Source organism: Sminthopsis crassicaudata, chromosome 3 (genome assembly GCF_048593235.1).
Source record: "Sminthopsis crassicaudata isolate SCR6 chromosome 3, ASM4859323v1, whole genome shotgun sequence".
In the NCBI taxonomy this organism is placed as follows: Eukaryota; Metazoa; Chordata; class Mammalia; order Dasyuromorphia; family Dasyuridae; genus Sminthopsis; species Sminthopsis crassicaudata.
Window position 1 is genome coordinate 293,512,001 of NC_133619.1, and position 13,474 is coordinate 293,525,474.

The window sequence follows — 13,474 nt, forward strand, 5'->3', positions numbered from 1 at the left end:
AAAAAAAGTTTGGCTTATAAAGAAAAAAAGTTCAAGAGTTGTGTTTCTACAGATGTACTTAACTTATTTCTGCTTAAACTGCTTATAAGTTGCTTATTTTGTAGTCTCCACTTTACTAAAAGTTTCTTTGCTTATACTATAATTGTTTTGGGCTAGAGTGAAACAAAAGAAAAACGGTATCTGGTGCTGCCACCTAGAGGTAGAGCTTTTGAATTTAAAAACACATGCCCAAAACAATACAAAACATAGATTTACTACTCAAAAATTTGGCCACACTATTATCAGACCTAATACTCCAAATCCTTATTGTTTTTATTATCATAACATTCATCTTACATGCTTCAGAATTAGCAAAAAAAAGCAAAGAGAATACATACATAAACATACATACACACACACACACACACACAGAGAGACACACACACACACATATGATACTATAATAAACAGCAGGACCAAACAGTTACCAAATGGTAAAGGATAAAAAATTAAATTTTAGACTGTTAACCTCTTACATAAGCAACTACCTGGGGACAGTAGGCATTAAAGAACAAAGAGATAAGGTACTTCAGGAAAAAAGCTTCTATTTTTAATGGAATGTTTTTGACAGATCACCTTAGGTGTTTATTAACACAGAGAAACAACCAAGAAACATTTATTCTCCTACCTGCAGAAAGAGTAGTCAGTTATGGAAACAGAAATCTGTAATCTATCTCATAATAAACAGGAATAATAGTAATACTTTTTTTTTCTTTTACTTTTATCATCCCTCCAGAGGACATAGTGTAATACAATACTGAAGTCTATCAATGGAAAAAACGCTGGATTTGTAGTCAGGAAAGATCAACTGGCTTCAAATCTCCTCTTTGAGTCTTCTCAATTGTAGAATCATGGCTAAGTCTGTTTGTCTCTCTGAGCCTCACTCATTTGGAAAATAGGGAAAAGTTGCTACAGTGGATAGAGCACTACGCCCGGAAGTCAAGCCGACAACTTATCTTCCCTTGACCTCAAACACTTACTGCTGTCTTGATCCTGTTTGCCTAATTTTCCTCATCTGTAAAATGAGATGGAGAAGGAAATGGCAAACTTGTCCAGCATCTGTATCAATAAAACTCCAAATGGGATCATGAAGAGGACACAGCTGAAATAACTAAATGATAACAACAAACCACATATACCACTATATCACTCACTATTTGTATGTGGACTATTTTGCAAACCTTAAAATATTATATAAACAACAATTTTTATTATTTAAATAGCTTTTCATGGCTAACATGCTTTCTGTTTAAGTAAATATTCTTGGAAAACATCATATATGTTTCAAAGACTTTAGCAATACCCAATTTATTTAAGATCTCCATAATTTTGGCACAACTAGAGTAAATGTGGGGGGTTTTGCATAGAATCATACACTTTTATTCACTATTTTCTTACTGTTATGAGATAAACTATTCAATTGTTTGAATAGTGACTGATTTGTTCAAATTAATTTTAAAAAATTATACTTAATAACACTGTTCCAAGATGAAGAAATACTATTGGTAGTTATTAAACCTTAATATAAGAATTTAATTACCTATAACTCAATTTCTTTATTCCCTATAAAAATAAGCTACCCATAATTGGAACTGTAATCAACAATGGTAAAACCAATTCTAAGTTATTTGTGTTAAGAGCAAAAAAGAAAATTTTAATAAATATAAAACTCACAGATATCCACCACCCTGTTTTGTGTCCTTGTGCGAAAAGGATGTTTTCATCAGTTTTTTGCACAGTAAAATACAGGAGCTTGTTAGGTTAAAAAGGTGCTCCTGTCAATCTTTTCATAAACAACAAAAATTTATTTCACAAAGTAAACTAGATTTTATCACCTTGCAAACACAGTTGAATGATAGCAAACATTTAAAATGAAACCTTCAAAAAAAACTGTCATGAAGGAGTTATTATTACAGCAATGAACTTTCTGTAAAATGTATTCAATGTGGTACTTTGGTTAGCTCGTACAATTATCCATATATGTAAAGGTCAACTTGAAATCACTTTCACCTAACATCAAATTTCTAAAAAGTCTAAATTCATTCTTAAAATTTTGTTTAAATTTATCAATCCTGAAAGAGCACTAGCAGTCAGAGGGATCAGTTTATACATGTATTGTTTTTAAGCTAATTTTTGACAGAAATAAGATTTCTAAGACACAGAATCAAGAAGATAGTTTATTCTAGGTATGGGAAGAAGGCAGTACAAATAGTTGGTTGGAGCATTAACGTGTATGGAACAGGGTAAAAGCCAGTCAAGTCAGCTGGACTGTGGAATGCAGGAAAGGGAATAATGTATGAGGTTGGAAAAGTATGTTCAATTTATATTATTAAGACCTTTAAAAGACAAATAAAAGACTTATTTGATACTAAAGGCAACACAGAGCTATTGGAATTTTTTAATGTAGTGGCATTTTTTTTATGTAGTTTATGGTTAGCCTCAAAAGTAATTGAGTAGAATTATATATATCTTCTTTACCCTGATTCACACTACTTCCTTTTTCTATTTTCTCTTTCCCTCTAAAACCCTTCCTCCAGCCTTTCACAGACTTGTCAATGAAATGGCAATGGGACAGGGGAAAAATTACATATTATTTTCACTAAGCTCTAACTTATATTTCTAGTTTCTTTCCATTCTGAATGTAGACAATAAAAATTATTTTGACAATGAGCCCATAGATTTCACCAATCTGCCAAAATGGTCAATGATACAAAAAAGTTTTTAAGAAATTCTACTCTACAGAACTAGGAGATCATTATACACTTCAACAATGATACTGTATGAGGATACTGATGGAAGTGGATTTCTTCAACATAGAGAAGAGCTAATCCAATTCCAATTGATCAATGATGGACAGAATCAGCTACACCCAGAGAAGGAACACTGGGAAATGAGTGTAAACTGTTTGCATTTCTTGATTTTCTCCCCAGGTTATTTTTACCTTCCAAATCCAATTCTTCCTTTGCAACAACAACAACAAAATTCAGTTCTGCACATATATATTGTACCTAGGATACACTATAACATATTTAATATGTATGGGAATGCCTGCCATCTAGGGGAGGGGGTAGAGGGAAAGAGGGGAAAAATTTGGAACAGAAAGGACTACAAGGGATAATGTTGTAAAAAATTACCTATGCATATGTACTGTCAAAAAATGTTATAATTATAAAATTAATTTAAATTTAAAAAAGGAATTCTGCTCTAAAGCATAACAAATTCCTTTAAGGTAGACTTTTTGGAAAGCATGATAAAGTTTTAAAGTTATTTTGTGAATTACCACTTTTATACCTGAAAGAGTTAATATAATTCAACCTCAGGGAATAGTGTAAACATCAGGAAAATTGTTTCCTATCTGTTAGAAAAAAGTTCTACCACTAAAGTTATTAGCCTCGGCAAATCAATTAATTTCCAAATGCCCTAGTCAACTCTCTGACATCATAACACCAGGTAAGATGCCAATATATATTATGTATACTAATATATGTATAATAATGTATACTAATATACATTAGTAGAGAGAAAGTTGTTTGCCAGAAAGAAGCTCTCTACACTAATAAAATTGTAAGTCATTTTTCTTCATCAAAAATACCACACTACACAGGAACAAGATTTAAAATACAATTAGTATCCTCATAAAGATTATACATTATGTTCTGTAACTTCATGAAACATGAAACTGTTTTTAGGCTAATGACAAATAATAACAGCTAAAATTTATATAGCATTTAATTTGGCTAACACCTTACATACTTTATCTCATTTTATCCTCAAACTACCCTGTAGGGAACTAAGAATGAGAGACACACAGTAGGTGACTTGAGAAAGGATTTGAACTCAGGTCTTCCTGATCTAAAGTCCAATACTCTGTCCACTACATCTGTACTCACCCTAATTCTATCTTTCTCATACACTTGGTTGTTTGACCTTGAGCATGTAAATCACTTAATTTCAATAGGCCCCAATTTCCTCATTTATAAAATGTGGGAGTTGGGCATGATGAGTTCTATGAATCTATTATCCCAGGACCATGGAAAAATAAATTCTCGGGACTATTTTACCTTACATTGTCACTGCCACAATGAGACTAGGCAAATTTAAAGTAGTTATTATTAAAATCCTGAATTTATTCATTTTTTAAAAATCCAAAGACACTAAGTAAATTTATTTTTGATTGTCTCTTCTATTGGATACTTGATTATTATGTGAATACTTAATCCTATCTCATTTATCCCAAAACATTTAGAGTTCACATTGGAATAAGGGAAGAAACTGTACATGTCGGAGAGTAAAAGCTACATGGTCTTCAAATTTTAGTACAGTTGATACCTGAAGAGTTGTTCTTTCTATTCAGGATTGTAGTTCTTTACAAATTTAATAACAACAATGTTATAGAGAATTTACAAAAAAATTGAGCAGTTATCTGTGGAATAAGGACTTAACCAAAATGCATTAATAGGCATCTATTACATGACATTTTAAACCTATATCATCCAATTTTTATCTTATGCCTCAGTAGTGTGTCTATATACTTTAATCAACAGATAAATAACATGTGCTGTTTCATTTAAATAGCCATCCTCTAGTCAACATATATCAAGAAACACAGGACATCTTTGTGGTGATTAGGTGTCATCTTGTAATGAAGAAATATTCAGAGAATTTATTAATCTTTGCAAAGAGAAATCACAGGGTAAATTTAACACTAAAAGCTTGGCTTTCTTTTAAAGAACACAACAGGAAAGGAGCAATAGAAAAAGGAAAAAAGTGGCTAAGAAATATAGTTGATTTCCACAAAAGAGTCTTAAAAATAAAAACTGTGAAGTTAATAAATTTCTTAAATGAAATTATGCCATTATTCTAGATTTCTTTTGTAATAGCTAAAAGGACAAAAATGTAGCAAACTTCACTGCAGTTACTATACTGTAATACACTTCATTAATCAAAAATATAAACTGCATTAAAAGCAAAAGAATTATTTTATGTGTGTGATTAGCTTGTATTTTATATATACATTTGTACACTTCAACTTATTTAACAGTATCGGCTCACCAACTGCAGTTTTTAAAGAAAACAGATTTAGAATTTTAAAAACAAATTATAGTAATTTTATGCCAACAGCTCATACTTCTTAGAAGCTATGCACTCACCTAATATTCTCCTTATTATCACCACTACTTAACACTCCCACACTTCTTCAAGATAGCTAACCTTCCCAATTATAAACTGTAATCTTTTGTAAAGAACTTCTTTTTCATTTTGGAGAGATAGGAATAGAAGAGATTAGAATCATGGTAATATTCAAGTCCCTTACTGACCAAGGCAAGTCCCTAAGTAAGGGAAGAGATGGAATCTAGTAAATAAGTTGAAGAATTACTATTCACAGCTTCATAACACTTAATAAAAGATGTAGATTCTGTTGGTCTATACTAGACTAACCCTAAAACTACTGCATGACAAAGTGAGGCAGCACTGCCAGCTTAAGGGAGGCAGATGTCTGTGACTAATATAGAGTGTTCAAAAATGGAACAGCTTAGGTCACAAAATAAACCGAGGTGGCAATGAATGCAAAGAAATCTAAAGTAATGTCTTTCTTCTTCTCCCCACCCCCCAATATCAGTCAGTAAGAGGGACCAAGTGACAAGGTGTAAATAATGTTGGCTTGTTTCTCAGAGCATTTGGATTCAAATCCTACTCTGATACTTACGAATACACTTACAATATATTCTGGTACAAATCAGACTACATGATTTCTAAGGTCTATTCTATGATCCAGAATAACTTACATAGGTAAAGAAATAAGAGTAAAGAATGAGATATAATTTGAGATACTCAAGTTCAAAAGAGAGAGAAATCATATTGAGCTGAAATGGATTGTAAAGGTTTCAGGGAAAAGGGAGAAAGTAAAGGTGAAGAGTATCTGACTAAGCAAAAACTAAGAAAAGAAATACAGGTAGGGAAAATAATATGGAAAAAAGGCATGAAAGTGGCAAAATGCCAAATATGCTCAAGAGAAAGTAGTAGAACTAATGAGAGAAGACTACAAAAACAAATTTAAACAAGGCTATGGAGGACTCTAGACTTCAAGAGAAAAAATTTAGACGAGACAACTCTGAAAATACTTTGGAAGAACTTATACCATTTAACAACTAACTGAATTTTGGATAAGAGTGGAAAGGAGAAGCAAAAGACATCAAGAAATCAATGATAACACTGATACACTCTTGGTAAAATTCAACTATTTTGGAGAGCAATTTGGAACTATGCTCCAAAAGTTACCAAACTGTACATATCTTTTGACCAGCATTATTTGTATTGAGCCTGTATCCCAAAGAGATCTTAAAAGAGGGAAAGGAACCCACATGTGCAAAAATGTTTGTAGCAGCTCTTTTTGTAGTGGCTAGAAACTGGAAACTGAATGGATGTCCATCAATTTGAGAGTGGCTAAAGAAACTATGGTATACAAATGTTATGGAATATTAGTGTTCAATCAGAAATGACCAGCAAGATGATTTCAGAGAGGCCTGGAGAGACTTACATGAACTGATGCTAAGAGAAATGAGCAGAACCAGTCAACAACAAGACTATATGACGATCAATTCTGATGGACATGGCTCTCTTCAATAACGAGATGATTCAAACCCGTTCCAATTGTTCAATAATAAAGAGAGCCATCTATACCCAAAGAGAGGACTATGGGAAATGACTGTGGACTACAACATAGCATTTTTACTCTTTCTATTTGTTTGAATGCATTTTTGTTTTTCTTCTCAGGTTTTTTTTTCTTTCTTTCTAGATCCATTTTTTCTTATGCAGCAAGATAACTGTATAAATATGTATACATATATTGGATTTAACATATTTTAACATATTTAATATGTATTGGACTAACTGCCATCTACAGAAAGGGGTAGGGGAAAAAAGGGAAAAATTTAGAGAAGGTTTTGCAAGGGTCAGTGTTAAAAAATTATCCATCTATGTTTTGTAAATAAAAAGAAATGTTAGCTTTGGTTAAGAGAAGAAAAAGAAATTTTAAAAATTAGAATAGATAATGATGAAACCAAATTATCACTCTTTGCAGATGATATGATGCTATACTTAGGAAATCCTTGAGAATCAAATTAAAAACTATTAGAAACAATTTACAACTTTAGCAAAGTTGCAGGATACAAAATAAATCCACATAAAATCATTAGCATTTTTATATATTATCAACTAAGTCCAGCAGCAAAAGATATAAATAGAAATTCCATTTAAAATAACTGTAGATAATGTAAAATATCTGCTAAGGCAAAGTCCAGAACTATATGAACACAATTACAAAACCTTTTCCATACAAATAAAGTCAGATCCAATTAATTGGAGAATTATAAATTGCTCATGTGTAGAATGAGCTAATATAATAAAAATGACAATACTACCTAGAAAAAAAAAAAAAGAAAAAAAAAAGAAATCAATGATAACTGGAATTTCAGCCTAAGAATGTAGAATGATACCACTACTGACAAAAATCTAGAAATCAAGAAGTGGAGCTATTTAAGAAGATAAGCTAAATGTAAGATATAACAAAACTGATATGATTAAGTAGAAAACAAAGAATTTCCTTTAAAATAAATACATGCACCCATTTTGTGTGAATGTGTTTTCAACATATAAGTCAACATAAATAACAAATATGCTATCACTTATACCAGTGCAGAAGATCATGACAATTAATAGTTATAAATAACTTAGATTACTTAAAAACAGTGAAGACCGAATAACCAAAATCTAAATAACCACTCCTTTTTCTTTACTACAAGTAAGAGACATATAATCTCTCAATTAAAATTTTGATGATCACAATTCTCGAAGGAGCATTGTAGTTCTCTTGTTCTTTAAGTGTTTGCTCTTCACTGACTGCTGGGAGCTTACCTAACCACGTTGCAATAAGAGCAGCATCAACTCCATCTATTGGCTCACAGATTCGAGCCACAACAGGGTGGACCTGTTGTGACAGGTAGTACTGAGTATCAATGGTCAGATTGTCTTGTTTATGCAGCTGCTCAGGGGCATAAGCTCTTTGACTGGCACTTAGGTTGGATCCATCCTGGGGGAAAAAAGACATATCACATATAAATATGTAGAGGAAAATACTCAAATAGGAATCAAAGATAAAGATGAGAAAAAGGGAGAAGTAATTGAAAAATGCACTAAAAACAAACATTAAATGATGGAGCCATTATTATACATTTCATATGACCCCAAAAGCATAAAGACAATCAAATGCTGATCTCCTAGTATCAAATATGGAGTTCAAGAATGTAAATCCAGCATGTGTCATGTTCTATTTTTTGGGTGACACATGAAACCAACAAGATGACACCCATTAGATTAAATAGTACCATCTGCCACTTCAGAGAAACAAAGTGAGAACACTCTATAATAACCATTAGTCTTATCAGAAATGCTTTTTAGGGATGATGATGATGAAAGGCATACATGCAATTCTTTCATTAGCTTAACAGTATCAATGTAAATACTGCAATGACTTAAATTGTTGCCATAATGCATTTTTTATGGTTATGAGGCAAAAAATTTAAGAAAAATAGTTGGGTATTTCACACCATATAAAGGACATATGGACAAGAAAATATGGCAAGGTGATGAAACCTAGTTGATAATAGTATCCAACAAGGAACAATGTGGAGGAATAATAAATAGCATAGAACACTTGTAGGATAACAGGGCTACAAGAACAAAATATCTGGCCACTAGAAAGAAAGAAAGTTCAAGAATATCCAAAGAAAAGAAAATTAGCCTAAGATATGCAGTACTAAGAAAGAATAACCCTTCTTCTTCTAGGAATTCTTCTAGGAAGAGAAAAGTTTATTGAATATAACTGGCTCGCATAAGGCTTTTGTGATTTGTCATTTATGGAATGAAAAGTCATCACCATACTGGACCAACATCTTTTTCTTTCTCTTTCTCTTGTCTGAAACATAATAGAATTTAATATTCAAACCACACAATTAAATTATGACTATTCACAGTATCCAGCTGTTCTGCAAAACTGATTATAATGTGAATCCTTCTATTCTTTTCTCTCTTGCAACAATCAACCCTTTCTCTATGCTGAGGCCAGTCAATTCCAAATGTAATTCAACACACCGCTGCTTCTTCAGGAGGCACTGACAAGCTTGGACCACTTCTTCAAGTTATGCAATGCTTTAAATGAAAACACTTTCTTATTCTAGAGCTGGGATCTATGTGATTAAAGAATCTGAGATAGCAAGCAAAATGGCAAACATTTCAGAAACAAAGGCTGATCCTTACGGTAATGCAGAGAACAGAAAAGGATTCTTGTTACAGTATCTTTTTCAGCAGGAGGGAGGAACTTACCATTAAAGGATTCTTTGACCTATGAAATATGCTCTCAACTTTTATTTCATGAGAGTATGCGCCCCTACTATAAAGCATTCACCCAACATTTCTTCAAATTATTTTTTACTTATAGCTTATGCAAAGATTTATCCCCTACCTGATCCAGAGAAGACTCTTACACTAGTACATCCTAATGTGGTGAGTAATTGCTTTCAAGGTTATCCTGCCTTAAGTATTACAGAATCATTAAGACTGAACCAGAAGAGACTTCAAGGGTCATCTACTCATCTCCTCCTCATTTTAAAGATGAAGTAACTGAGGCACAATTACTGAGGGACACTAAATTACTTGACCAAAGCCACAGAAGCAGCTAAGCTGAAGGGTTTCAATTCTCTAACCTGAGTAACAAAGCCTTATACCTTGATTGGCTGATTTGTAACCTAAGAATATTTTCTCATCTGAAATAGTCTCTTGAAGGATTCTATAATTCTATCCTATCCTAATAATTTAAAAAACTTTTTAATGCTAAAAGCTAATTGATTCAGACAAAAAATTTTACTATTTCATACCACCAAGAACCACATTCAGGTACTCCATTATATCGCCTAGTTAGGTGGCACAAAGAGTGCTCAACATGGAGTCAGAAAGGGAATTTAAATCTGGCCTCAGACCCTCCCTAACTATGCTTATGGATAAGTCACCTAACCCTGTATACTTCAATTTCCTCATTTGTAAAATGAGCTGTGAAGGAAATGGCAAAATCACCCAAGTAATCTGTGCCAAGAAAATCCAAATTGGTTCACAAAAAATCAGAAACAAATGAACAACAAATATCACTGGCTAGTTGGACCAATCAACAACTCAATGACTGAAGAACCACTTTAAGGAACTCTGCTACGCCCCTTGAAGAGTAGATATCCATTTGTTATATACACCCCAGGGCGCTAAGGAATCTAGGAGCCAGAGATAAGTTGTAGTCAACTTAATTGTCTTTTGCACAAAGCAAAATCAAGTTGTATTATCAAGTTAGGAACACAAATAATATTTAACATGACATAAATACTACAAATTTCACAAATGTAATTATTAGAATAAAACGTATATTTTAGAATATACTTGCAGAGGCACTGTACATATCTGAGAATTCATTAAGAGGCATAGTCAATCTTTTTTCCACACTCTTCAATGTGCATATGCAGTAATCTGTACCCTTCACAGAGTATCTACTTTACAGAGATACCAGGTGCAGTAAGTACAGTGCCCTTTCTAGAATGAACCAATTGTTGGAATCCTTTTTTGCTACTAAATAAAAAGCAAACTTGAATGAACAGGGCACTTCCATAATGAAATGAAAAATAAATTTAAAACCCCTAACTCACCTGATTTTGGATATTGCTTTATTTTGTATATGAATCTGAAATAGGGTGATAACCTAAAAAGTCATTCTATACTTACAAAACTCATTTGGGGTTACAAGTAATTTTTTCAAGAATTTTAAACATGAAAATATCTTATATATATATATATATTTGTGTGGCATTAACTTTTGATTCAGTGACCAAAAATAAACAAAATTTGAATTCTTTAATAAAATAAGCTAATTCAGAAAGATGGTTGAAAACAATAAATAGAGGTAAACTGAATTTACTGAACTATTAACAATGCAGACACTAACTATTCAAGAAATGAGAAGAAATCTTTAAGTGGAATATCAAATGCTAAAGAAAGGAAATGTGACTTCATTAGTGTAGAAGTGATTAAGAGCCAGTGTTAAAAAAAAAAAAAAAAGTCAATGTATGTCCCTATTTCCAGTTCTCCCAAAACATGTAGTTTCATTTTTAGTCACTATTTTTATCATATCTACATATCTTCAAATTCTGATGTTACTATCTGCCCTTGTCATTAATCATCTAATAGTTGCTCTATGTATGTGAAGACATAAGTGGAAAAAAAAAAAAACCTATCCTATTTACCAAAATCTTTATTTGCATAATATGAAAATTGTTTTCCGAGATGTGACTTGTCAGCGCAAATATGCAAAGCACATTAAGGGCCTGAGCTAGTCAGACATTTATGGAAACATTTTCCTGCAGGAATTGGCTCAGTGTAACAGTTCTTAATCAAGAGTAACACTAGGAGGGAGACAGAGTCAAGTGTTGATTCATGTCCACGTACTTAAGTCATCTGTTAATGTACATTATCAACAACATGTGGGGAATATTAGTAAAATATGTTTAAATTTTTTTAAAAAGTTCTGAAATATTTTTAAAAAATTTGTATCCATTATAAAAAATCAATCTCATTATCAAATGATGTATTTTGTTACCATATATATATAACTAAAAACACCTACTCCTTAAAACATTTTTTTTTATTCATGACATCTTTCCAGAAATGCAGATAAATGATGCTCAATTTGTTTTGGTCATGATTTTTTCCCCCTTTCTGAGTCATCAGCTTTCATGGTTAACTTCCAAACAACAAAAACCAAACAACATTACTTAAAGGCTAGGAAATTTTTTTGTTTTGTTGTTTTTTTAAATAAACGAATCATCTTCTAGTCTAGACCCTCAACAGAGCTGGAAACATTAATGCAATGGAAACCAGAATAGTCTATTGCCTTGTTAGCAAAAAAGTCAACAAAAAGGGTAACAATTTTCTTTCCAAAGACCTACCTGAGAAGTCAGCTTTTCTTGTTACATGTTTGGGATGGATAGCATCACTATTTCAACTAGCCAATGCCCACATAGTTTTCTTTGCATATTAACACTTGTGTTATGTCTTGTGTTTGTCAATTTTTTTCATTAATATAATTGACAACCGTATAAATAAAATAAAAAGAAAATAAATTGTTTTAAGGAACTTACATTAATCTGGAATAAAAAACAATTTACCTTACAGTGAACTTCGGGTTGTAATAGGTACTTTTCTTATGGTATTGGAGAAGGGAAAAAGGCTAACAGTTCATATAGGGCCTGTTATGTACCAGGCATCACACGAAGTGCTTTCTACAAATATTATATCATTTAATCCTCACGATAACCCTGGAAGGTAATATAACTGTCTCCAATTCACAGTGGAGGAAACTAAGGCAAAAAGAGGTTAAGTGACTTGCCCTCCTTTAGACAAAGGTCTGAGGTTTCATTTAAACTCAGGCTTCCCTTTTGCCATGCCCAGTAATATGTTCACTATACCATCAGGTGCCTCAAGGACTAGACCCATCATACCAAAATCATAGCAACAAACCAGAAAATCCTGTTTAGAACATTGTAATGAAGTTTAAATGAAAAAGTGTTACATTGAACAGGGTTATTTATAAAATAACTAGACCAGACTATTAGTACAATAGCTATCAATGTATTCTGATGCCGAACCAATAGATCCCTAAGCTACATTTAGGAAGACCAATTAGTTAAAATAATTTTACCTGACAAATAACATATGATACAGTATCTCCAGATTTCACTTTTTTGCCTCCATGAGAGTTTATCCATATAGCAACATGAACATGTGGTAAGCTTTTCTTGTCAGGGTAATCTTGAGGATCCTTTGTCAATGCCTTAAAAAAAAAAAAAAAAAAAAAAAAAATTTAAATAAAAAAGGAAGAAACATTCCCAATAATTTAAAAAAAATTTTCACAAAGATACATGAACACAGAGAAAATGTTATCAATAAAATAATTATGTACCATTAAGTATCTATCAACTGAGAAATTGTCATAGCATGCCTAATGATCATATCTTCATGTTATTTCTTTGATCTAATAGACAAGTCAATCTAATAGAAATGAAATATATTCATTTCTAAGGTTTAATATAATTGAAAATAAAAATCTAAGTAAACTAAGAACTGAAACATATAGAATATTACAAAGTCTTCAAGTTAAATAATAACTTTCTGCAATTATCTCCTCCTAAATTAACAGAATCAATGAAATTAGTCATTAATAATTATTGAGACAAGCTGGGTTACATAGAATATAGTTGTTTTCCTATTGTCCAATGTCTCTCCATCTCATATCTTTCAGTCTTTTAAATCATTAAGTTTGTTTTTTTAAGGTCCCACCACATGC

General features: G+C 32.0%; 1 protein-coding gene across 1 annotated transcript in view; it reads right to left on the reverse strand.

Annotated features, from left to right (window-relative positions):
- POLA1 (DNA polymerase alpha 1, catalytic subunit) overlaps nucleotides 1-13,474 on the reverse strand; it is a 312,594-nt gene that overhangs the window by 180,970 nt on the left and 118,150 nt on the right. Inside the window, exons 31-32 of the mRNA XM_074300893.1 lie at nucleotides 12,830-12,961; nucleotides 7,954-8,128 (exon numbers count right to left, since the gene is read on the reverse strand). Coding sequence (XP_074156994.1) covers nucleotides 7,954-8,128; nucleotides 12,830-12,961 — 307 coding nt within the window. The remainder of the gene's footprint in view (nucleotides 1-7,953; nucleotides 8,129-12,829; nucleotides 12,962-13,474) is intronic.